General features: G+C 37.1%; 1 protein-coding gene across 2 annotated transcripts in view; it reads left to right on the top strand.

The window, feature by feature from the left end:
- Positions 1 to 10,206: 10,206 nt before the first annotated feature.
- AP5Z1 (adaptor related protein complex 5 subunit zeta 1) overlaps positions 10,207 to 26,246 on the top strand; it is a 30,797-nt gene continuing 14,757 nt past the window's right edge. The window contains exons 1-7 of one of the 2 annotated variants that reach the window (XM_074207005.1): positions 10,207 to 10,324; positions 17,410 to 17,547; positions 18,104 to 18,290; positions 21,641 to 21,785; positions 22,163 to 22,275; positions 24,664 to 24,832; positions 25,538 to 25,681. In XM_074207005.1, the coding sequence (XP_074063106.1) occupies positions 10,284 to 10,324; positions 17,410 to 17,547; positions 18,104 to 18,290; positions 21,641 to 21,785; positions 22,163 to 22,275; positions 24,664 to 24,832; positions 25,538 to 25,681 (937 nt within the window). In that variant the 5' untranslated portion in view covers positions 10,207 to 10,283. The remainder of the gene's footprint in view (positions 10,325 to 17,409; positions 17,548 to 18,103; positions 18,291 to 21,640; positions 21,786 to 22,162; positions 22,276 to 24,663; positions 24,833 to 25,537; positions 25,682 to 26,246) is intronic. The other variant, XM_074207006.1, reaches the window with a different exon arrangement.

Genomic DNA, 26,246 nt, shown 5'->3' on the forward strand with positions numbered 1-26,246 from the left:
TAAAGGAGAGAATATTGCAATATTGCAAGCAGCAAAAAGAAAACAATTCAATTCAAATATAAAGGAAAGACAATCAGACTCATACAGGACCTATCAGTCTCAGCACTGAAGGATCTGGAGAACTGGAATAGCATATTTCAGAGAGCAAAGGACCTGGGATTACAACCCAGAATATACTACTTTCCAAAGTTCAGCATATACTGTCTGAGGAAAAGATGGATGTTCAATGAAATAGAGACTTTCAGAATTTCCTGACACAAAGACCAGAACTGAACAGAGAATTCAATAGCCAAATACCCAATGCAAGAGTCCCGCCCCCCCAAAAGGTAAATGAAAGGGGGAAGGAAAAAACAAAACAAAACAAAATAAATATTGGTCAAGACTATCAAATTGTATACAACCCTAAAAGGGACAATATAATACTTCTTATTGTTTATATCTTTACTTCTCTAAGGATAATTAGAGGGCAGAATATAATTGAAGAGAATGAACCTAAAGGATATGGGTATAATTGGGTCTTACCTCTCCATTATGGAGGTCCAAGATCATATTACTATGTTTGAGACAAAAAACCCTGAAAAAAAGCAGGAGTGTTAAACTGTAAACTTACGTGTCTCATTATTTTTTAACTCACTTTAATCACATGGTGCTTAGCATCTTGCCTAATGAGGGCATCATAAACTGTGAGGACCTGAGTCTATGTCTCTGTAACTTACAGTAAGTTGTAAGGTTTTCAGGTGAGACCCTCAGAGCCTCCAAGTATTTAGAGCATTTTAAGCATCATAAACTGAGAGGACCTGGGTTAGCATCTGTAACTTACAATCCTTTGTAAAGTTCTCAGGTGAGACCTCCAGAGTCTCCCAGTACTTAGAGATCTTTAAGATTCTTACAGTTAATTAGATAAGGATTTGACTTAACGGGTGCTTCACTTAACAAGCAGTTAAATACCTGGGGTGGGGGTGGGGTGGGGGTAAAGTGGGAGAGAGAATAGGCCTTGCTTCACTTAGCAAGGTGTTAAGTACCCCGGGTGTGTGGAGGGGTAAAGTGTGAAAGAAAATTGGCCTTGGGGGAGGGGTACAAATAGTTCAAGAAATGATATAGCTTTGGATTATACTTTGGCATGAGGAGGATTGTGTGTACTTGAAAGATACTTGAAAAGGGGGTAAGGTAAAAAATCATTATAATTAAAATTTGATGCAATTTGAATCACTGCTGCCTATCAAGCAATCCAGTAAACAATCTGTGATGATATCTTGATAAGAATAGGAGTTTAACAAGCAATCAAATAATTAAACTATGAATGATACCTGATTAACAATATTAGAGTAATAAATAATACCAATGGAAGAGGCACAAAGATTTATAATTTTATTTTGCAAGGCAAAGGGGTTAAGTGGCTTGCCCAAGGCCACACAGCTAGGTAATTATTGTGTCTGAGGCTGGATTTGAACTCAGGTACTCCTGACTCCAGGTCTGGTGCTCTATCCAGTGTGCCACCTAGCCACTCCAGAGATTTATAATTTTAGAGGGAAAGAAGGGAGAATGTGAATGTTGAGTAAATTCTATTTGATAGATTTAGCCCAGTGAAGGGTTAAGATACATTCTCACTCGGATTTTAAAATCTAACAATCTACAGGGAAATGGGAGACTAGGAAAGGGAAAGATAAGGGAAGAAGGGACTAATAAAAGGGAAGGAAAGGTTTAAGTGAAAATAAACTGAAAGTTAAATTTTAAAAGGAAAGTTAAAGGGGAAAGGCAGTAAAAATTGTGAGGAGGAATAAGAGAAAAGGAAAGAGATATATATAAAAGGAGAAAGATGGCATGGAGGGAAATAAAGAATTAGTAATCTTAACTGTAAATGTGAATGGGATGAACTGTCCCATAAAATGGAAGTGGATAGCAGAATTGATTAAAAACCAGAATCCTATAATATGTTGTTTACAAGAAACACATTTGAAACAGAGAGATACATATAGGGTAAAGGTAAAAGGTTGTAGTAAAATATATTATGCCTCAGATGAAGTAAAAAAATCTGGAGTAGCCATCCTAATCTTAGACAAAGTAAAAGCAAAAATCAATCTCATTAAAAGGGATAAGGAAGGAAACTACATCTTCTTAGTGTTTTTTTTTTGGTTTGTTTTTTGCAAGGCAGTGGGGTTAAGTGACTTGCCCAAGGCCACACAGCTAGGTAATTATTAATTGTCTGAGGTCAGATTTGAACTCAGGTACTCCTGACTCCAGGGCCGATGCTCTATCCACTGTGCCACCTAGCAGCCCCAAAACTACATCTTCTTAAAAGCCACCATTAGTAATGAAGCTAAACATGATATAGCTAGTGGTATAGCATCCAGATTCCTAGAGGAAAAACTGAGTGAATTTCAAGGAGACAGATAAATCTAACAACAAAATAAACTAGAAGGAAGTTAAAAAGGTGAATGAGAGGCGGATAGATGGCACATGTATCCTGAGATACCAAGCCAGCAGTATTGCAAAACAACAGAGGGGCAAGAGGGTCTTGGAGACATTTGTCCTTGTTATCTCACAGCTGTGGTCCTCAAGGATCACTAACATCATTCTTTTTAAAAACCCTATAAAGTTTAAGAATAAATAGAGTTTTCCTTAAAATAATATATATAGTATCTATCTAAAACCATCAACAAATATTATATTCAATGGGAATAAACTCAGAGATTTCCAATAAAATCAGGGATGAAACAAGGATGCCCATTATCACCATTAATATTCAATATAGTATTAGAAATACTAGAAGTAGCAATAAGAGAAGAAAAATAAATTGAAGGAATAAGACTAGGCAATGAGGAAGCAAAACTTTCATTCTTTGCACATGATATAATGGTAAACCTAGAGAACCAGAGAAAAACATCAAATAAACTCCCTGAAACAATTAACAAATATAGCAAAGTAGCAGGATACAAAATAAACCCATATAAATTGTCATCATTTCTATATATGAACCACAAAGCCCAAGAGCAAGAAACAGAAAGAGAAATTCCATTTAAAATAACTGTAGACAACATTAAATATCTGGGAATCTACCTCCCAAGACAAACCCAGAAACTGTATGAACACAATTATAAAGCACACTTATCCAAAGTCAGATCTAAATAATTGGAAAATTGTCAAATGCTCATAGTTAGGTTGAGCTAATATAATAAAGACAATCCTACCCCAATTAAATTACATATTCAGTGCCATACCAATCAAGCTATTGAATAACTACTTTACTGAGCTAGAAAAAATAATAACAAAATTCAACTGGAGCAACAAAAAGGCAAGAATAGCAAGGGAACTGATGGAAAAAAATGTAAAGGAAGGTTGCCTAGCTCTACCAGACCTAAAACTATAAAGCAGCAGTCATCAAAACTGCCTGGTACTGGTTAAGAAATAGGGCAATGGATCAGTGGCTTAGGATAGGTTTAAAAGAAATTGCTGCAAATGACTACAGCAATCTATTATTTGACAAAATGGATAAGAAGTTACTATTTGACAAAAACTGTTGGGACAACTGGAAAATAGTATGGCAAAAACTAGGCATAGATCCACATCTCACATCCTATACCAAAATAAGGTCAAAATGGGTTTAGGATTTAGATATAAAGAGCGATACCATAGATAAATAAATAGACCAAAAAATGCTCTATCTGATCTATGGAAAAAGGATAAATTTATGACCAAACAAGAAGTAGAACACAGATTATAAACTGAAAAAAGTGAATGATTTTTGACTATATTAAATTAAAAGTTTTTGCACTAATAAAATCAATACTGCCAAAATTAAAAGGAAAGCAGAAAGGTTTGTAACAATCTTCGCAACCAGGAGTTCTGATAAAGTTCTCATTTCCAAAATATATAGAGAACTGCATGAAATTTATAAGATTACAAGTCATTCGATAATTGATAAATGTTTAAAGGATATATACAGATAGTTTTCAAATGAAGAAATTAAAGCTATCTATAATCATATGAAAAAATGCTCCAAATCACTACTGATTAGAGAAGTGCAATTTACAAACAACAATGGGGTATCATCTCACACCTATTAGATTAGCCAAGATAAGAAAAAGGGAAGATGATCAATGTTGAAGAGGCTGTGAGAGGATTGGGACATTGATGCATTGCTGGTGGAGTTGTGAACAGATCCAGCCTTTCTGGAGAGCAATATGTGACTATGCCCAAAGAACAATAAAACTGTTCATATCCTGACCCAGTAATTCCAATTCTATCTCTATATTTAGAAGAAATAAAAAATGGGAAAAGTCTTACATGTTCCAAAATATTCATAGTAGCTCTTTTTGTAGCTGGAAAAGAATGGGAAATTGAGGTGATGCCCATCAATTGGGGAATGGCTAAACAAGTTATGGTATATGAATACTATGGAAAACTGTTGTTCCATAAGAAACCATAAATGGTTGGACTTTAGAGAAGCATTGGAATGACTTACAGGATCTGATGCTGAGTGAAGGGAGCAGAACCAAGAGAACAATGTACACATCAACAACAACATTATGGGATGAACAACCTGGATGGAAGCAGCTATTCTCAGTAGTCCAGAGAGCTAGGACAACTATATTAGATTGGTTATGGACTATGTTATCCTCAACCAGAGGAAGAAAAACAAAGCAAAACAAAACACACAGAAAAAAAGCAACCTTTCCAAATCTGATGAACTTTATAAAAATTATCTCTTAGGTATCTCTTTCCCTTAATCCTAATTCCTCATGCCAAAAATTACTAATTTTTAAACATGATTAACAATGTATGTAAAATGCTAACCCATCTATTCCCTGCTGAGGGGGTGGGTGGGAAGGGAGGATGGAGAGAAATTTTGTAACTTGGAAATATGCATGTACATAGGGATGAAAATACATTTTTTTTTAAAAAAGCTGACTGAAATTTTCCAAGTTGTTTGACATGGATCCCTCCATTGAGCATCTCTATTAAAGTAAAGGGAATAGATTATCCTGTGACAATCACAGGATGGGGGTTGGGGGGGGAGTTTCCTCTCTTAGTCAATGCTGGCAAGATTCTTGCTAGAGTTCTTTTTAATAGGCTGATCTTTCAGCTGAAAGTTGATCATCTCCCTGAGAGCCAGTGTGACTTCAGAAAGGGTCAAGGAATGGGCAATATGGTGTTTGCTTACCCAACTATTCCAGAAAAAATGCTTGGAGCAGAATAGAGGTCTGTATACAACATTTGTAGATCTGACTAAGGCCTTTGATATAGTTAGTCATGAGGGCTTATGGAAAATTATGTCAAAATTTGGTTTCCCACAGAAGTTTATCAGCATTATATGTCAATTTACAGAGTTGTTGTACTAACCTCATCATTGTATGCTGTGAACTTACACTTGCAAGTATACTAGCACCATGCCAGAAAATTGAATCACTTCCATTTGAATTGTCTTAGGAAGATTATGAAGATCACATGGCAGGATAAAATACCAGACTCTGAGGTAAGAATACCCAGCATTCAAACTCTCCAACCACAAGTGGAAATTTGGGGAACTCTTATGGACCATTGAAAGTCCCTTGTTATAATGATAACCTGGCTGCCAGAATCTAGTAGCCCTTGATATATAATAACACCACTCTCCCTTACCAAACCAAAGGGTCTTGGCCAAATGACTTTAAATCCCTCTCCATTATGACTAGCCCAAATGTTATGTGAACCTCAACCCTAACCTAGGAAGATCCTTCTCAATAGTGCCCCAAATCTGAAAAGAAAAACTTGGTGGAATGGAGAAACAATCTCATGGAATAGAGGCTTTTGGGAGAGTCCTAAACTGGGAGACAGAAGGACCCTTATTGATCTGATTCTGGAATTCTTAATACAATTTTACTAACACCCCCAATAGTTAGCTCACAATTCTTGTCTTTCTCATGTTTCAAAAGTCATGTCTGAAGCTGCTTATGGGAAAGACCCTCTGTCCACCCTCTGTAGGCCTGATGCCTCTTTTTATCATGCCCAGAACACCCATTTGTGTGGATAGCTTTGTTTGCCCAGACAACTGCTGATGTTGTCTTAATTTTTCCCTAGAACTTCACAGGTTACATATCCAGGTCTATATAGTGATCTTAAATGGAAAGGACTATAGCTAATGTCTGATGCCATTCTGGTGGAAATCTATCCAAAAGAGAGGATTCAATTGCACTAAACCTAAGCAGAAGGAAGGAAGGGAAAGGAGTTGGAGTGGGAAGGAGACACAAAGACTACTACCATATTTCCCCACATATAAGACACATGCTTTTTAGAAAAATTTGGGGTCTAAAAAGTGCGAGCATTTTATACAGTGGTTGTATATTTTTTTACTTGCATTCCCACTTTTTCATGCTTGTTGTCTTTGCACTCATTGTTTCGCATATGTTATTGGTATATTAGGTTACTTTTTGCACCATTCTGCCCAGAAATGGCGCAGGAAAGATTTTTGTACCATGCTGAATCCAAATTCAAAGTGATCCAGTTTACAAAAGTGAATGGAAATTGTGCTGCTGAACATCAGTTTGGTTTTCCTCTGACTGAGAAAACAATCTGAGACTGGCAGTGGGAAGATGAAACCCTACTGAAAATGGCCGTGGCAGAAGAAGGCCATGAGAGGCAAGGCAGCCAGATGGCCTGATTTAGAGAGGGAATGGAAGAGATGGATTGACAAAAATCTCTTTCACCTCTGTATTTATTGTCTTAATCTGGCCTTGCTAGATCAGAAAGTTGTTCCCACTGCACAGTGGAAATTCCACTAATAATTCTGATACCAACTTTTCATAGATTGGGCCTTTTTTTTCTTTAAGTGTGCAAGAAAGCTCAATGATTTTCCTACCCCTTTAGTGGAACAGCTCAGCCTACACAAAACAGGTTATTCCCACCATAGCATTAGTCTTCATGGTTGTAGGAAAGCTTTTAATATTGCATTTTCTATTGAGTTGCTCAAGCATATACCATAATATTCAGTGATCTTACAGGAATAACTTTTTTTTTTTGCTTTTGTATCTCCAGTGTTTAGCATAGTGGTACACAATTGGCACTTAATGCTAATTGACTAATCAAAAAAAACCTTTATGGATGAAAAATGCTTATAATCCAGACTTACATGGGTCAATCCATTAAAGTAGTATGTCCTTACCTATATTATCTGTGCTAGCTATTACACATGAGCTCAAAACTGAAGGAGAAAAACAGACTGGACTGCTTTGGAAGACTGCATAAAATTTTTTAAAATGCCATGGTACTCTCTGGCACAAAGACTCATTTCCATATAAATAGGTTTCCACTAATGAATATTGGATGGTTTGGGAATTTAGAAATCAAAGACTCCAAAGAACTTTTTTTTGGCCTTTAAATCTGCAGTGCTTAGCACACTCCGTATTGACTGATGAAAATCCCAAATGAAACAGAGGAATGAAGAAATTCATAAGTTCAAGTACAAAGTACATTGACAATTTTAATTTATGTTCAAGAAGTTATGTTAGGGATATCATTAAGAAAATTAACAATTAGAAATGGAAGTGAGGCAATTATGTGGTAAGATTGAAGAATGGATTGCAAGCTAGAGTATATACTAGTTCTCTTAAAATGTAAAAAATACCTAGAGAAAGGCTTCAAGTTTGGGCAGATCCTTTGTGGAGAATACATGGGAAAACATGGACAAAAATAATATATGATTAAAAAACATGAAGAGGAGTAGTGAGTTAAAAAAGATAGGTGGGAGATAGATTGTGATGAAAAGTAATGATTGATGGGTGACCAACATGTCCTATGGAAGAACACAGACAAGAACCATCCTGGGTTATAGAGCATGAAAAAAATAAAATCAATTCACAAAGATAGGTGGAAGGTAAATTATGAGTTTTGGTGGGCAACCACTAGTTTTTCCACAGAGAGGTATCTAGGCTCCCTAATTTTCATTCACTGCTTCTCTAAAAGCTCATCAACATAAAAAGCAAGGAAGTGACTTTTAGACAAAAGTTTCCTTTATTGATTTAAAATAACTTGTTAGTGAAATATCATTTATACTCCAAAAGACTTTTTAAAAAGATCAACAGGCTGCTTGCTCAGGAAAACAGTGATGTCTTGGAATACTACAAAAACTGATTATCTTTAATTAGAGGAAAATGTTAAAGCTCTTATGACTAAATAAAAACAGCACCTGATGACCCAGAAAATTTTCATGCTTCTTTTATTTCAATTTCACATGGAAGAATATTTACTTGCTTACAAGAATTTCAACTTCTCAAAATATTCCCTGTTCCTAATCTAGATTGGGAAACATATTTGAAGCCTGAAGAGTCTTCCTAAAAGTCTAAGCACTGGCTCCGGCACTGTGAATGATCACTGGGGATACCAAGAATGACAAAAGAGAAAAACAACACCCAACTCAAGGTTCATTGTTCCCAGTAGCGGGGGAAATAAAGCTGCAATCTCTAGATTGTTGGAGAATTCTCTTGACTTGTTGAGAAAGGCAGACTCATCATTTGGGGTCCAGTGATTATGGGTCAAAGATAGGAATTCAAACTGAAAGATATTAGAATGCTAAGGAATCCATTCTTGTTGAAAGCAAATTCAGATTAGTGGGGTACAGATTAATTTTTGAAACCTTTCAGTGTTAGCAATTTTCTGCAACAATTCAGGGTAGAAAAAATAAAGCATTTCCTATGAGAAAAATGGGGAAATCAGTTAAGGGAGAAAAGGGGAGTATTTGGAATACAAGTGGCAAGATTTATTGTCAAAATAAGGACATTCCTTGTTCGAGGAGACAAATTTACAAATGTGAAAGAAGCCTTTTTGGACAGTGGTTTGTCCTTCATTTTTTTTTCTTTAGGATTTTGCAAGGCAAATGGGGTTAAGTGGCTTGCCCAAGGCCACAAAGCTAGGTAATTATTAAGTGTCTGAGGTCTGATTTGAACTCAGCTACTCCTGACTCCAAGGCCAGTGTTCTGTCCACTAGGCCACCTAGCTGCCCCATAGTCGTTCATTCTTGAAGAGGACCATGACATCAGGAAGGTGATGCTAGGACTCATAAACAAATTGGATTTAAGCGAAGGGCTGCTGTGCATTCACCAACTTCACTTACTCCTCTGGAGCCATCTGGATCCAGTAGCCAAATACAGATAAGACTAGAGGCAACATCTACACAGTCAGAAACAAAATGAATCTGTGAGGGGGTAGGGGAGGTCCTCAAGAAGTTTCACAGCTGAACAGAAACAATTGCTGCACACATTCACCCAGAGCCCCAGCAAGGAGCCCAAGGGCAGTAAATACACTGGCCAGGATGGAGGAGACTAGGCTTTATCGAGTCCGGGCTTGGAGGTGGGAACTTTCTAGCAAGGTCATCGGGGGATTAGAAGATGTACAGATGATCCCTTCAGATTCTGCAAAATAAGTGCGGTTTCCATTTTCTCTCCCGGCCCCAAACACGTTCCAAGGCAGAGATCTTCAGGACTGGAGGTTGTGGTCTCAAAGGGAAGGCACCGAGGTTGCTGAGGGGGGTTCGCGGGGTAACTGGGTGGCTGTCCCAGCGGTCCAGGCCTTGGGGCTGGTTCCTACAGTTCCTCCGACTGCAGGTTTCTTGCAGGTGAGACCGGCTGAGACTCGGAGGCAGGAGGCCGAGAGGAAGGGCGTCCTCGTGGGACGGGGCCGGTGAAAACCGACCGGCGCGGGGAGGTGGGGTCACGGATGCATTCCCGCCAAGGGGGCCGCGGTCCGGGTCACACAGTGTGGGGCGGTCGGGTTCTGGGCCTGGGTGACGAGCGCCTTAAAAGCTCCGGCGAAGGGGGCCGCCAGACCGGGCCTTAGTGAGTACAAAGAGGGCGAGCGAGGGGGACACAAAAGAGAAGGGGGTCCTCGACCCGGAAGCAAACGCAGCGGCTCAACGTGTCCCGAGGCCGGCGGGCGGTTCCGGGGGGACTCCGGGAAGGCGGGACCGGGGAGGAGGCGCCGAGGGCAAGCCAGAGTCTTCCCTTATAAGAGCCCCCAGTGAAAACAATGCACTTCCTCTGAAAGGCTCGGGCCGGGAAGCGGCGCCGGGCAGCAGCCTCCCGGCTCCCGTACTTCCTGGGAGCGGCGGCTCCCATCACGCTTGCGCCGGCTCAGGCGCGCACGCGCATTCCGGGGCAAACGCCGCCCCCTGCCTTTCACCTATCCCTTAGACGGAAGCTCCTCCCTCCTCTTCTGCACGTGGGTGGGTGTCACGAGATTTCCTTTTCCGGCGGAAGCGATTCCTGGGATTTATTTCTTCCGCTGGGAAGTGAAGGCCGGTTCCTGGCGGCGGGATGTTCTCGGCCGGAACGGAGAGATTACTCCTGCAAGCCAGGTGCGGGGTTCGGGGAGCGCTCCCGCGGAGCGGGAGTTGTGGGCCCGGGCATGGCTTGGGGGCGCCCAGCCTGGAAGAGGATCGGCCCCTCGCGCCTCCCCCCGGGGAATCCCCGCTGTTGTCCGCCTTGCAGTTTGTCCCCCGTCCCTGGAAGAGGAGCCTGAGGAGGGCCCTGCCAGGGCGCTGGCGGAGTCACCAGCCCCGCTCGGGCCTCCTGACCCTCTGCGCCCCGCGCCAGACTTGTCTGTAAAGCAGAGCAAGAAACCCTGACCGTTTGTGGCTCAGACACAGTCACACACAGGTCTGGGATCAGCCGCGATCTAGCAGAGATGATGATGATGATGTTTGTCCTTCATTCTGAAAGAATACCCTGACGTCAGGGAGGTGAGGTGATGCCGTGACAAGCGCCTGAATTGAATCCGAGCGAGGGGACCAGCCACGCTTTCTCCTCCGCAGCCATCTGGGTCCCGTGACCCGATGCAGATGGAGGCAGTCACGGTTAAGTAACGCGCCCAAGGTCGCACAGCTAGGGAGTGCCAAGTGTCTGAAGCTGCCCTTGAGCCTCCGGACTCAAGGACTGCTGCTGCCCACTGCACCACCCAAGCTACATAGAACTAAGGGGATGAAAAGGCTAACGAGCGTGTGGTGCAGCCAAGTCGAGCTTGTCAAGTCTAATTAGGCTTTGCCCTCATTTTTTTACAGAGGAAGAAACCAAAGCCCAGTAAAACTTGCTCTGCTTCAGAAAGGCAGTGAGTGTTAAGGGTTAGAATATGGACCCAGAGCCTCTTTTGCCACAGCTAGTGGTCTTGTCACTGGACAAGCCTTTCTTCCTCCATCTCCTCAACCTGACACCTCTAATTAGAAATCCCTCCATAATTTCAAACTCAAGGTACACGAAACCAAACTCAAATCACTATTTCTGGGTGTAGGAAATTCTTAGTTCTTTTCCATTTTACTAAAAAGTGTAAAGGAATTCTCAAAGGACTTTAGAAAATAGTTTGCCAAGTAAGTTGAAGTATTGAGTAAAATAAATTTTTTTTATCCAATTTATGATATCATTGATGAAAAAAATATGCCTTCCACTAAGGATGATCCCTAATTTATCTGTACTTTCTGGTTTTTGTTGCTTAAGATTCAGTTTCATTGACTTGTTAGTGGTCACACCTAGTATGCATTAAAAGTTAGACCTTGGGGGATGGCTAGGTGGAGCAGTGGATAGAGCACCGGCCCTGGAGTCTGGAGTACCTGAGTTCAAATGCGGCCTCAGACACTTAATAATTACTTAGCTGTCTGGCCTTGGGCAAGCCACTTAACCCCATTTGCCTTGCAAAAACCTTAAAAAAAAAAGTTAGACCTTTAACACAGCACTAAACTAATTTCAAGGTCAGTTCTTCATAGCATTTACATAATTCTTTAAGGTTTGCAAAGCACTTTACAAAATATCTCATTTTATTTTTAGAACAGCCCTGAAAAGCAGATGTTATTATTATTATTAATCCTCTTTTAGAAATTTAAAAAAAAATGCGGGAGAAAAAAGTTAATTGATATATTTAGGATCACAAGCCCAGATCTTAACTCAAGTTTACCTGATTCTGAGCAGACCTGTATCCACTTTCTTGTCTTCATTCTTGATCCACAAATCTTAGCTGTCTTGGAGAAAGTCATAAAAGAAAACAAAATGAATACATACATATTTTAAAAATATGAACAGATTTATTTAGTCATTCTATTGAGTAAATAACCTTGTTTGGCTTGTGGCAAACTTCAAATGATTAAGCATTGAACCCCAGATTTATTTATTTTATTTTTCCTTAATCTGACAAAGTTGCTAAAATTAACTCTCTAAAGCCAAACTTTCTTGATTTTGTAAGTTTCAGTATTTCAGTAATTCAGTAATATACTTTCAGTCCTAATCTTTGAGTACTGAAGAATCTGTGTAGCTTCTTTATCATAATAATGATGTTGATGATTTGGATTATATTCTCCACCTTGTATTTTGACCAGAATTGCATACTTTTAACAGGAACTTTTCATGGCAGAGAGGGAGAGAAGGAAGAAGAGGTGTATAAAGTAATGTTTTCTTGGCTTATATTCATTGTTATGTTGTTCAACTTTATTTTAGTTTTGTCTGTATGTTGGACTTAGCAGCCTGATCATAAATTTTTCTGGATATTAACCGATGTTCTGAACTATCAGTGAGTATAATTAGGATGATTTTTGCCTAAATATACTACCATATATTTATTTTTAGTTGAAATTGTACTTGTTTACACTGAAGTTCAAGTTACAAGTTTCTTACTTTCATGGCCTAAGAGGTTATAGTACTGGAAGAACTTCCTGTTTTCTGTCCACAAGATTTTATATTGTACTTATCATTAACACAAATATTAAATAAAATTTATCCCAGTACTTCTTTATGAAGAACCTGACTCTTTTTAGATATCTGTATCCAGAGAAATGTCCCTGTGTTTTTCTTCCTGAGTCCTATACATAAAATAAATGAATGGTGGAAAAATCTTTTTTTTTATTTGAAAAATTTTTGTTGATTTTAACATGTTAAATATATGCATTATACTACACCTATGGACTTCTACCTCTACAAAATAGCAAACATGGGATATTTTCTTGTATCTTTTCTTTGAAGTCATGCCTGTTCTTTGTAATTTTGCAACATTCACTTTTGATTGTTTTGTGGGTATCTTTTCCAATTATGTATTGGAAAATTTTGAATGTTTTGAATGCATTTTTAATATTTGCTTTTTGACTTTTATTTGTCATCAGATCTTATAAATCCTTGCATTTCTGTATTCATCATGTTTATAGTTTTTTTTTTTTTGCAAGGCAATGGGGTTAAGTGGCTTGCCCAAGGCCACAGGGCTAGGTAATTATTAAGTGTCTGAGGCCTGATTTGAACCCAGGTACTCCTGACTCCAGGGCCGGTGCTGCATCCACTGCGCCACCTAGCCGTCCCTATGTTTATAGTTTTTTTACAATATTCCATTATATTCATGTATATTAATTTGTTTAGTCATTTCCCATTGATGGACTTTGCCTATTCCTCCCAACTTTTTGCTGTAACAAAAAATACTGCTCTAAATTCTTTAATGTTTATGAGGCCCTTTTTCTTATCAGTGACTTCCTTCAAACAATTTACCTGGCAGTGAAAACTCTGGGTTGAAAGGTGTGAACATTTTAGTCCCTTTTATGCATAATTCCAAATTGCTTTCCAAAGTAATTGTATTGATTCACATAAAAAAGAATTTTTTAAAAAAAATTTCTAGGGTGGCTAGGTGGCGCAGTGGATGCAGCACCGGCCCTGGAGTCAGGAGTACCTGGGTTCAAATCCGGCCTCAGACACTTAATAATTATCTAGCCGTGTGGCCTTGGGCAAGCCACTTAAACCCATTGCCTTGAAAAATCTAAAAAAAAAAAATTCTAATAGTATTTTATTTTTCCCCAATTACATAGCAAGAAAGTTTTTAGCATTCATTTTTGAAAATTTTGTATTCTAACTTTTTCTCCCCTCTTCTGAAAATGATAGGCAGTTTGATATAGTATATGTGTGCTATCATGTAAAATTGTAGAAGAAACAAATCTAAAGAAAAAACTTACAAGTAAGAATAAAGTGATTGAAAAATATGCTTTGATCTGCATTCAAAGTCTGTCTGTTCTTTGGATTTGGGTAGCATTTTCCTTCATGAGTCCTGTGTGGTAGGCTTGATCATTGTGTTGCTGAGATGAATTGAGTCATTCCTAGTTGATCATTACTGTATTGCTGATATTGTGTACTCCTAGTTGATCATTACTGTATTGCTGATATTGTGTACTTGGATTTCTTGGTTCTTCTCATCTCACTTTGCATCAATTCATCCAAGTCTTTTCAGGTTATTGTTATTCTGAAATCTGCCTATCCTCCTTGCACAATAATGTTCCATTACTTTATATACCACAGCTTATTTGGCCATTCCCCGACTGAGGGACATCTCAATTCTCAGAAATTCCTCTCACCCCCATTCAACTTTCCCCTCATGTGTTGTCTTTACCCCATTAGACTGTAAACTCTTCAAGAACAGGCATTACTTTTTTTTGTAATTGTCTCCCCAGTGGTTATCATTAACACAGTGCCTGTGACACAACTTAATAAATGTTTTTCGGCATACTATGTGCCAAACACTGTACCAAGTGCTGGGAGATATATCTCCCAGCACTTGGTACAGTGTATATATATCTGTGTGTGTGTGTGTGTGTGTGTGTGTGTGTGTGTGTGTGTGTGTGTATTTTAAAAAAACTTGTTAAGACTGGGAGGACTTAAGAGTAGTGACTGGCAGAAACTAAGGCCTAGTGGTCCTTCTATATCTCAGTGGAAATCTTGTAATTATTTGGTAAGTCCAGGCTCATCCAAGAGGTTTGAATGGCCATACTCTTCTGCTATGAAACTCGGCAACCTAGGTTCAAGAAAGGGTAGAGATAAAAGGAGAGGGAAGAGCTCCTGCTACCGGTGGTCTCCAATCTGTGAGGTCTGGACAGCCTGGTGGGGGTGGGGGGAAGATGGGGACAGACCATGACAGAATAATTATTTTAGTGTGAAATCTTGTCATAAAATTTGAAAAATCCAGATACATTTAATTTAGGGATTTAGTCCTTTCCACAGCTTATATCCTTTATTTAAGGAACTGAAATAGGTAAATGGGACTTTAGCAAAGTGATTTAGCACTTGCCATTTGTATGGTGGCATTGTGGAGAAAGAGTCCTGGATTTGGAGTCAGAAGACCTGGGTCATAATCATTGCTCTTAGGACATAGTAGTTGTTAGCTCTTGGGCAAATCAGTTTCTTTGTTTTCATTGAAATAGATGATCTCTTAAGATTTCATCCATCACAAAATTTTTGAATTTAATCAAGGTATTCATGAGCTTTCTAATAAAACACAAAGTAAAAATCATTGTTTTTATAAACATAGAAACCATTGTTGAACACACAGTTGGGATCAAATAAATGCTTAATTGATTTGAACCACCTTTTCTGCATGAGTCATTTATCAAACTTTACAGTGTATATTTTGGTAGGGGAACCACTATTTAACATTAAGGGTTGCCTAAATTCCTCTTTAATTCAGGCTATACTAACTTATAATTTCATGTTAAGATAATGCTGGGAACTATTGCCACTTCCTCGTTATTCCAGTGCTGTACTTTATCTTTTGTTGATGTAATTATTCCTGTTACTGACATACATTGCAACCGAATCATTCCTGCTTCTCTGTCCTATCTCTACTCTCCTATTAAATTCACCACAGAGGCAACCATAAGTTACCATGAAGCATGTTTGTTCCCAATTTGCATTTTCAGGGCCAGGAACAGTTCTGGGTTTAGAGAAAACTACTTGATCTTTCCCTTACTCGATTGCCTGATAACTGGTTAGAGTGGGAAATTCTCACCTGTTATCCTTATTGAATATTTAGAATCTTTTTTAAAAATTTTATTTATATAAGGCAATGGGGTTAACAATGACTTGCTGAAGCTCGACAATTATTAAGTGTCTGAGGTCCGATTTGAACTCAGGTCCTCCTGACTCCTGGGTAGCTGCCTGGAATGTTTGGTAGTGTTAACTGTTATTTTTGATTCCACAAACTTCTATCACTAAGCCTAATTTCTGCTTGGATTGTTTTTTTTTTTGTTTTTTTTTTAACCAAATAGGTAATTTTTTTTTAGGTAACATTTCCTACTTTATCAGCCACTGGGTTATTGAATTCTTTTGTTTCGAACTCCTTTGTCTAGTCTGTTCTATTCATCTCTTTTTTAAACCAATATTAGAAGGTTCTGATGACTTCTGCCACCTGTCATCCTAGTCACTATTTCCTTTGATATTCTGAATCTTTTGATTTTTCCAAATGTTATTTTGTTGTTATTTTATCAAGCTCTGTAAAGTTTCCTCTTTGGAAATTGGTTTAGCATTAAAAGTATTCATTAATTTTGGTACTATTGTAATTTTTATTATATTGGCATAGCCTAGCCATTAGCACAGACTATCCTTCTAGCTATTTAGGCTTTCTTTAATTCTTTAAGGAATGCTTTGTAATTGAATCTATTTAAGTCTTTTGCATGCTGCTGGGGGGGGGGGAGTTGATCTCCAGGTATTTTATGCATTTTCTAACAATTTGGAATGGACTTTTGTATTATTTTGTATTGTATTCATATATGTGTTTGTATGAATGTATGTATAAAAAAGTTGATTTTTGTGGAACTCCTTTTTCCCCTTAAAGTCACTACTTACATTTTCTTTTTTTCTAAAACTGAACAATCAAGTGAAAATTTTATTTTATTTTTTAGTTTTCATTCTCTTTATTTTTTTGAAAGATTTTATTTATTTTGAATTTTACAATTTTTCCCCTAATCTTGCTTCCCTTCCCTCACCCCCACAGAAGGCAGTCTGTTAGTCTTTACATTGTTTTCATGATATGCATTGATTTAAGTTGAATGTGATGAAAGAGAAATCATATCCTTAAGGAAGAAGATTTTCATTCTCTTTCAAAGGATTAGAATGAAAAATAATTCTGATTTTCTGGGCCTCAGTTTTCTTACCTGTAAATTTTGGGTCAAGGGGGCAAGTCAGACTCTAAGGGAAATGACTAGATAAATTTCAGTGTAATTCCAGCTGCAAATCCTGTACTACCAAATTATGGCTAATTGTTTTACTTTTAAGTGTCGTCCTAAAAATGTGTGGAGGAAGAAGTTTTTCTTTTTTTTATTGATTATCATATCTGAATTTAACATATGCCTCTAAGTTAATGTGGTCTGAACTGAATTAATCATAAACAGCCCTTAATGTTAAATAGTAGTTCCCCTGCCAAAATGAAGTTTGATAAATGGGCCAGGTAGAAAAGATGGTTCGAGTCAATAAATTATTTATTTAATCACCATGTGTTCAGTAATGGTTTCTATGTCTTATCATGAAAACAGTGATTTCATTGCAAATGTATTTGACTTTATGTTTTATTAGAAAGTTGATGTATTATACCTATTCAGATTAACATTTTTGTATTACTTGATTGAATTCTTAACATATTCCCATCTTTCTTTCTTTCTAGGGAGATTCAGGATGAAGAACTAAAGAAATTCTGTTTACATATAACAGGACTGCTTCAGAAGGAAGACTTAGGAAATGAGACCATCAACTGTTTGCAAAGACTCTTCCTCATTGTCTCAGCCACAAAATATTCTAGGAAGTGAGTAAAAATAGCAAGTATTCCCTCTACCTCACCAAATAATGTATAAAGTGATTATTGATGTCATAGCAGTCAATTTTCAGAAATTATACCACCCTTGTTCTTTTTCCTCTGAGTCCTCTGGAGCAACAATGAACAAGTCATTTTTTTCTAGTGTTTGAAGATGGCTGTTATATTGTCACTTTAGTGTTCTCTTTTCCATTCTGAATCCCCCCCCCCCCCCCCCCCCCCCCAGTTAGTTCCAATTATCCCTCTTATGACATGTTTTCCAGAACCTTTGTCATCATGCAAGGTGTTTTGAGTTTGCAGGCAGAAAGTCAGTTAGATCTTGATGTTTTCGGTGATTTATTCTCCCCCAAAATGCCTAATTTCTTTTCCCAAACTAATGCAGTATATGGAGTGATCATGAATCCTAAGTATGTGATAGCTATTATAGTAAAGTTAATGTCCAAGGGATCATAACTAATCCTAGTTTGTGATGTAGGTTAGTATCTGACTTCTCTGAAATACAGAGTTCAAGCATTAGTTTCAATTTGACATGGTTATGTTTTTACAGACTTGAAAAGGAATTTGTGGAGCTGTTGCTGTCAGCATTGTATTTTCCAAAATCCCCTGAACAGGTTCAGGTTCTCTGTGCTGCCATTGTGAGAGAAATATCACCTTCTGATAACTTGACGTTGTTTTATGACCACATTCAAAATACAAAGCTGTTAAGCCTGGTTTCATCGGTCCTATTGGCTCAGGTAATTTGAACTTGTACTGTTGTTACTTTTATATCTGCATCTAGTCCCTTAGTCATATTTTGTTCCAGTTTATTTTAGAGCACAGATGGGAAGTTAGATTCTCTTCCCTGCCTATGACATTGGTTATTAAATCTCTTACACCTCCCACTCTATGGACTCCATATTTCTATTTGCTGAATTGAGATTACTAAAGTAACATTGTCTATGTAGCTGTTGGAGAATCTCTGAAGAAAGGAATGAAGCATATATAAATGGTGGTGTATTACAACAATACTTTGAATCCTAGAACTAGACAACCCCAATAAATTAGCAAGGCTAGTTCTGTAGATTTTTTTAAAATTAGAAATTGCTTAATTTTAGCAGTGTTCTTTATGGCATGAATCATAAAAGAAGGACAATAACATGGTTTTGGTGGATACATACTTTTTTTGTATGTAAAGAGTTTTATTGAAATTTAGACATTTAAATATACTGTTATCATAACTTGAAATGAATTTTTCAGTGATTCCTGTACAGAACCCTTTAAGCTATTTAGTTTTATTATGATAATATGATCTTTTACCCTTTGCTTTCTTAATACTTCTAAGGAAATTTTTAAACTTTGAATTTATAGAGTAATGTAAAATATTTAAAAGAAGAATCTTCTCTCTCAGCCTTTGCTTTCTAGCACCTTTTCTCATAGAAGATCAGCTGTTAAGTTCAGGAAGCCATACAGATAACTGCCTCCTGGGATAGTGATCTAACTTCTCTAATGTTCATTGCTACTTATACTGCATAGAAAGAACTAGAAATGTATCATATTTCCCCATGTATAAGAAGCATCCTTTTTCAAAAAATTTGGAGTCTAAAAACTCGGAACTTCTTATACAGTGGTTGTAGATTCTTTTACTTGCATTTCCCGCCTTTTTGTGCTTGTTGTCTTTGCACTCATTGCTTTGCATTTGTTACCAGTATACTAGGTTACCTCTTGTCACATTCTGCCCAGAAATGGTTCAGAAAAGATTTTCTTATAGTGCTAAGTTAAAGTTAAAAGTGATCTAGTTTGCAAAAGTGAATGGAAGTCCTGCTCCTGAACATCAGTTTGGTTCTCTTCCAACTGAGAAAACAATCTGAGACTGGCAATGGGAAGAAGAAACCCTACTGAAAACACCATGGCAGAAGAAGGTCATGGGAGATGAGGCAGTCAAATAGCCTTATTTAGAGAGGGAACTGAAGAGATGGATTGAAAAGTAGAGGGCCATTGGGATTCCTATGTTCACAGAGATGATTCAGCAGGAGGCAAGAAGAATTGCTGATGAAAAAGAAGTTCCTGATTACAAAGGACACAAATGGTGCTTCAGGTTCATGAAAGAGAATGGACTGAGCATGTCTCCATGCACCAGACTTGCCCAAAAGATGCCTGAAAGCTGTTAGCCGGAGGACCTTGAATTTCATGATGAATAAAACTTGAGTACGATAACTTTAAGTAAGACATTTTTTTTTCAAAGTTTGGGTCCCCAAATTAAGGTGCGTCTTATACATGGGAGTGTTTTTATACATGGGGAAATATGCTATGTGATTTTAGAGGAGGGAATAGATTTTTTTTTTTTGTCCTTTAGGCTCTTAGGGACTTTTGGATAGGTGTTTACCTACTAAGAAGCAGAAAACTATTGTTACAGCAGGTGGCGCCAGAGGCTACTATTGGCTAAGAAAGACTGAAATGAACTCTTATCAGGAAAACAACCCATAGCTCCCCAATATGAAAATGATTTGAGACTCCATTTAGGACTCATGTTCCTTAATTCTCTTTGGAGCTATGTGGACTAATCAGTCTTCTTCTGTACATGTTTCTACTTAAGCACTTACTAAATCACTTGAGAAACTGACCCTGAAAAGTCATGGGGAAGATTATATAGTTAGAATCGACTTAAGATTTGTTTTGATAACCCATATCTAGGTTAGCTACAAATAAGTGTAGCTCCGGTATACAGTTGAGTGCTTTACTGGTTGTTTTCTCATGCTTTTTCAGGTTGTAAAGCTATTTTTATGTTTTTTAAATAGTTCATTCCAATAATTAAAGGAAAAAAATTCCTCAAAACCAAGACATTCTGCTTCTTTGTTTTTTAACTGTCTAGTACCTCAGTAGAACTTAGTACATAGTGTTTGTTAATTTAAATTTATTAAGCTTTCATCTAGTTCTTCTTTTACTATTCAACATGATCTTTTCATATTACCAAGACTAAAATTAGCTAGGCAAAAAAGTATGCAGTTTTATCTTCATTCATTATTAGTAAATCTTTTAAAAAGACTTTATCCAACCTATTTAGAACATTTATTTTTGATAGCTAAAAGGAATAAATAAGGTAGTGCTTGTATAGTATTATTATACATGTTCGGAGGATAGATTTCTTTACTCTTCACTTATTTTTTCCTTTTGCAATGGGTTTTTTATATGTCTGTGTCCTTAGTTGTTGCCTTATCAAATCATTGAGTATCAGGCATTTTTGGAGATTAAAAAGCTTTTTTGGACAGGAATGACCTAAGTCTCCAAAGTGGCTTCTCTGGAATGTCATAATGTTGGGTGTTTTTTTTTTTTCTCTTTTGGCTATAGAGAAGCATTACTGAAGTATTGGTATAGTGGAAAGTTATTTGATCCTTCTCATATTAACTTTCGTAGTCTTTGGCATCTGTCTTCTCAGCATATAGCTAAAGGTCACATTTTATCTAGTCATTCAGTATGATTCCAACTTTGGCTCTCATTTTCAATTGCCTCTAAAAATGGATAGTATCTTAAATCCCATCTTAAGGTTATTTGGTCCCAAGTGTTCAGCATTTACAATACCTTATCCTAGGCTATTTTTTGCAATTACAACATTAAATTATTGAATTTCTTTTGTTAACTGTATCCTTGGTGCCAAGCAAAGATATACTTCTATTTCATGCCATTGGGACACTAGTTCTATTACAGATTACTTTCCACCTAGAATTTCAATTAGCACCAAATTGCTAATGTATTTCTATTCAAACTTCAGATTTTTCTTTAGGGTAACTTTATCAGAAAGTAAGATTGATTCATTGTTATAGCTGGGGCAATGGGAAATCCTGTTTGCCCTGTGCATCTGGGATTATAGTAAATAATCTGTGGGAAGTGATCCCTTTGGGCTTCTGGTTTTCATATGTGTTCATATTGTTGGTCCTTGTCTCCCAGTGGCCCTTTTTCTTATACTGCAGACTCTATCAGTTCACTTTCTTGAGGAACATATATGTTTATCATAATGGCAATTTCATGAATAGATAGGAAGGTACAGCAGATGTTTGAAGCCATGGAGACTGGGAAATACATCTTCTTTTAATCTATGTTTGATTTAAAGGGAAATAAAAAGGATGAGGTCAGAGATGTGGGACTGCATGTTACAAAAATCTTTGAAAGCCGACAGCCTGAAGGACAGAGCTTAAGATACCTTCTCCCTGTCTTGTCAAAGGTCATTACACTCTCACCAAAAGTCCTCAAGGAAGGTAAAAATGAATTCTCTGTGTGGTGGCACTTTTCCTTTAAAAAAGTATTTTTTTTTGTTACTGGTTATTGTAGGGTAAAAAGAGGAAAGATGTTTTGCCTTTGAACCCTTTTAAGGAAAAGTCTGTGTTTTTGAACACCAAAGAATGTAAATTGTGGTGAATGTATTAAGATTGTTTTGAAAGTTTTTTTTTCAGCTTGTGCCATTTTAAGGGAAGGATGTGAAAAATCAGAAAGAGTTGAATATATGTTTGAAATAGTTTTCCTCCTTCTGAGAACAATTTTAACAAATTCTGGTTTCTCTCATGAATCTCCATTTAGAATGAAATCAAATAACTTAATAGATTTTTCTCTACTTTTTTGATCCCAACCCTGGTAGACCAGATAAATCTCCTCAACAAAAGACTAATTGACTGGCTTCGTTATGCAAGTATCCAGCAAGGAGTTGCACAGACATCTGGAGGCTTCTTCAGTAATCCTTGGGCAAGACAGGTAGGACATGGTGTTTTCAGAGTCTAAATATCTGATCATTTAATAACCATGGTAACATCTCTCTTGGTTCCCTTTATGAGTCCCTGAGCCCAGGATGCCTAGGATAACTTTGTTTTATTAAATTCAGTTTTTTAGCTTTTTAAATTGATAAAAATTATCATGTTATCTTGCTAGTATTCTAGAGTTGTTACATCTTCTGTCACTGAACTTTATCCCTCCCTTCTTCCAGTGCAGTTTTCTTTCTCATTCCTTTATTTTGGTTTTCAGGATATCAACCCATCAAAGTCATCTTATATCTATACCCTCTGTCTGTATATCCTCCTTCTAATTGCTTTTATAGTAATGAAGTTGTGAAGAGTTACAAATATTACCTTGCCATATAAAAATATAAACAGTTTAACCTTATTGAATTTCTTGGGTCTTTTTTTGTTTTTGTTTTTCCTTTTTATGTTTTTCTTGAGTCATGTATTTGGAGGTCAAATTTTTTATTCAGCTCCAATCTTTGAATTAGAAATGCTTGAAAATTCTCTGTTTTGTTAAATGTTCAGTTTTCCCCCTGAAAGATTTATTTTTGCTTGGATAGATGATTCTTGGTTGTAATCCTAACTCCTTTGATTTCTGGTATATCATATTCCAAGGACCTCTAGTTCTTTAATGTGGAAGTTGCCAAATTCTGTATAAACCTGATTATTGTTCCACGATATTTGAATTCTTTCTTTTTGACTGCTTGCAATACTTTCTCCTTGATCTGTGAGCTCTGGAATTTAACTATGATCTTCCAGGGAGCTTTTATTTTGAAATCTCCTTTAGGCAGTGATTGTTGGATTCTTTTAATTTCTATTTTGCCCTCTAGCTCTAATATATTAGGGCAATTTTCTTTGATAATTTCTTGATATTGTCTAGGCTTTTTTATTTATCTTGATTTTTAGGTAGTTCAGTAATTCTTTTCTTTCCTAGATCAATTTTCTAGTTCAGTTGTTTTTCCAATGAGAAAGTCACATTTCCTTTTTTTGATTTTGTTTTTATCATATCTTTATGTTTTATATATGTAGCAGAGTTGGTGAACCTTTTTTTTCTGCAAGGGCCATTTGGATATTTATACTATCATTCACCTGCTATATTTTGCCAAACATTTATTTCATCCTTAAAAAGCTCCTAGACTTATTGAATTTGGAGTCCCACCTAATGTTGATGTGGCAACACTAGGCAAATGGCCTGCAGGCCAGATGTTCCCCACCACTGTCTTATGACGTCATTAGTTTCTACTTGTTCAATTATAATTTTTAGTTATTTTCTTTGGTGAACTTTTGTGCTTATGTTTCCATTAGACCACTTCTATTTTTTAGGGAGTCTGTTTCCTCAGCAAATTTTTGTTTATCTTTACCCATGCTATATTCATTATTCTCTTGTATTACTCTCATTTCCTTTCCCAGTTTTTCTTCTATTTCTCTAATTTGTTTTATAAATCTTTTTAAAAATTCTTAGTAATTTGATTTCAGACCCAAAAAGAATTTTTTTTCTTTGAGACTTTACATGTAGCCATTTTGACACTATAGTAGTCCTCTTCTAAGTTTATGCCTCAATATCTGCCTTTATCACCACGGTAATGTTCTGTAGTTAAATTCCTTTTTGCTCATTCGTTTGTCTTTTTTTGTGATTTGGTTATGTTTATGCAAATTGAATTCTGATCCTGCACCATCCCAAGTTTTTTGTTCTGGGGTTTTGGGGCTTACTGCTGATTTTCCCTGGCCTTCTGGGTTTAAATGCTTGCTTTCTTTGGCAGGTAGGCTTCCCTTCTGGCTTGTATTGATGGTGGAAGGTGAGGCTTCACTTTAACTTCCCCTAGGTGTAAGTTTAGCTGCTGCTGTGTTCCAGGGGTGTGACCTTGCTGCTGGGTTACTGTGGCAACAGTCTTTTTTGGTGGCTGTTCCATTCCTGTAGGGCTGGTCAACTGCTTCCCTGCTCCTAGATCATCAATTCTGGGACAATTTTCTAGTGGTTTAAAGGGAAATTTGGGAGGGCTTCAGAAAGTTCCTTTCTCAGTCTGCTAACTTGACACTGGAAATGCTAGATTTTATTTTAAATCTCTATTTAATATCATGGTTTTTGGGGGTGAATTTGGATCTGAAGGATAATTATCCTAATTGGAAGGTAGTTGTAAATATTGTTTTTCTTGGTCATTCATCTAGTACAGGGATTAAGTTTGCATTAACAAAAATGAGAAAAAAATGCAGAAACCAAATTTATTTCTTATATAAGTTATTCTGTTACTCCCACTTATTCCACTTATGCTTTTGTTAGATTTTTGTGTCTGTTAGTATGTAAGACTTATCTGAAGTCTTCTGTCCCTCGAGATTTCTAACTTCCTATTTTCCTTATATTCTACAGCCTGCGCCCATCACTGAGGTAGATGGTGCAGTTGCCACAGACTTCTTCACTGTACTTTCAGTAGGTCAGCACTACACAGAAGATCAGTGGTTGAACATGAAGGCTTTCTCTATGTTGCGTAAATGGCTGCTATATAGTGGGAACGATGGAACAGACAGTCCAGATTCAGGTACTGGCTTTGGGAGTCCCCAAGGATAAGAGTAATGACTTAATCAGAGACCTAGAAGTGATATCAGATTGTAAAGGAAATAAAATTTGTCTTATTGAAGACTTTTTTTATAGGTAGCCTTCAAAGTAGCTTCTGCCTTATTTGTTTTGAGAACTGGAGGGTATTTGCAAAACTGGCGGATTAAGTACCTGGTTGACACTGATTGAAGATGTTTTGTACTCTTTGATGTATACAGCATATGATTTATTGGAAATATGTAAACTACCCTTTATCCAGTGGCTCAAGATTGAAAGAAATAGTGGGGCCAAGGTTTTATGAAAAATGTCAGAAATGTATTATGGTTAGAGCAAGAGATACACAAAAATTACTTCTTTTTTAATTTGTTGATTGTTATAGTCACTATATTCTCTTGGAAACAATCCTTTTTTTAAAAATTTTATTTATTTAAGCAATGAGGTTAAGTGATTTGCCCAAGGTCACGCAGCTAGGCAATTATTGTCTGAATTTAGATTTGAACTTAAGTCCTCCTGACTCCAGGGCTGGTGCTCTAATCACTAGCTGCCCCTGAAAACTTGGTATAAATCTTATCTTTCTTTTTGCCTCATAAAGTTTCCATGTCTTTAAATTGTTAGTTTGTATTTCCCTGGCTGAGGATAGGAGTGGAGTTAATTACCAATACTGAAGCATCTGTGTTATTTTTCCTAGCAGATGATAAATCAGAGCTTGAGGGATCTATTATGTCTATGGTCTCTGCTACCTCTACCTCTAGTCGCCTACTTCCTCCAAAGGAACGCCTGCGAGAGAATGCCTTTGAGTACTGCCAGAGACTCATTGAGCAGAGTACACGGAGTGAGTTATATTTTCTCTGATTTTCATGTTTTCAGATAGGTCTTCTTTAATGAAATATAAAAGTTTATGACTTCTTTGGAACTTGAAGTTTTGACTAGCAGATGATTCCTAGGACTCATATTTTTGAATTGGATTTTAAATCTGATGATTCTCTACAAGTCAAGTATTAGGAAAAGCAAATTATTTTAGTTTATGAATATGTCATTGAAGCTGATTAAAAGATATCTTAAGGGGGCAGCTAGGTGGCACAGTGGATAGATAGAGCACTGGCCTTGGAGTCAGGAGTACCTGGGTTCAAATCTGACCTCAGATACTTAATAATTACCTAGCTGTGTGGCCTTGGGCAAGCCACTTAACCCCATTGCCTTGAAAAATTGCAAAAAAAAAAAATAAACAAATAAATAAATAAAAGATATCTTTAATCACCATGTAGCTATAGTGATCTGTTACATGTTGGGCCCATAAAGACCACTATACTGGAAATAAACATAGCTAGTATTTTAGAAGTCTCTAAACCAGAATCTATAGACACTTTCAAAGAGAGATGTTCTTACATTTAGATATA

The sequence above is a fragment of the Macrotis lagotis genome, chromosome X (assembly GCF_037893015.1).
Source record: "Macrotis lagotis isolate mMagLag1 chromosome X, bilby.v1.9.chrom.fasta, whole genome shotgun sequence".
Classification (NCBI taxonomy): Eukaryota; Metazoa; Chordata; class Mammalia; order Peramelemorphia; family Peramelidae; genus Macrotis; species Macrotis lagotis.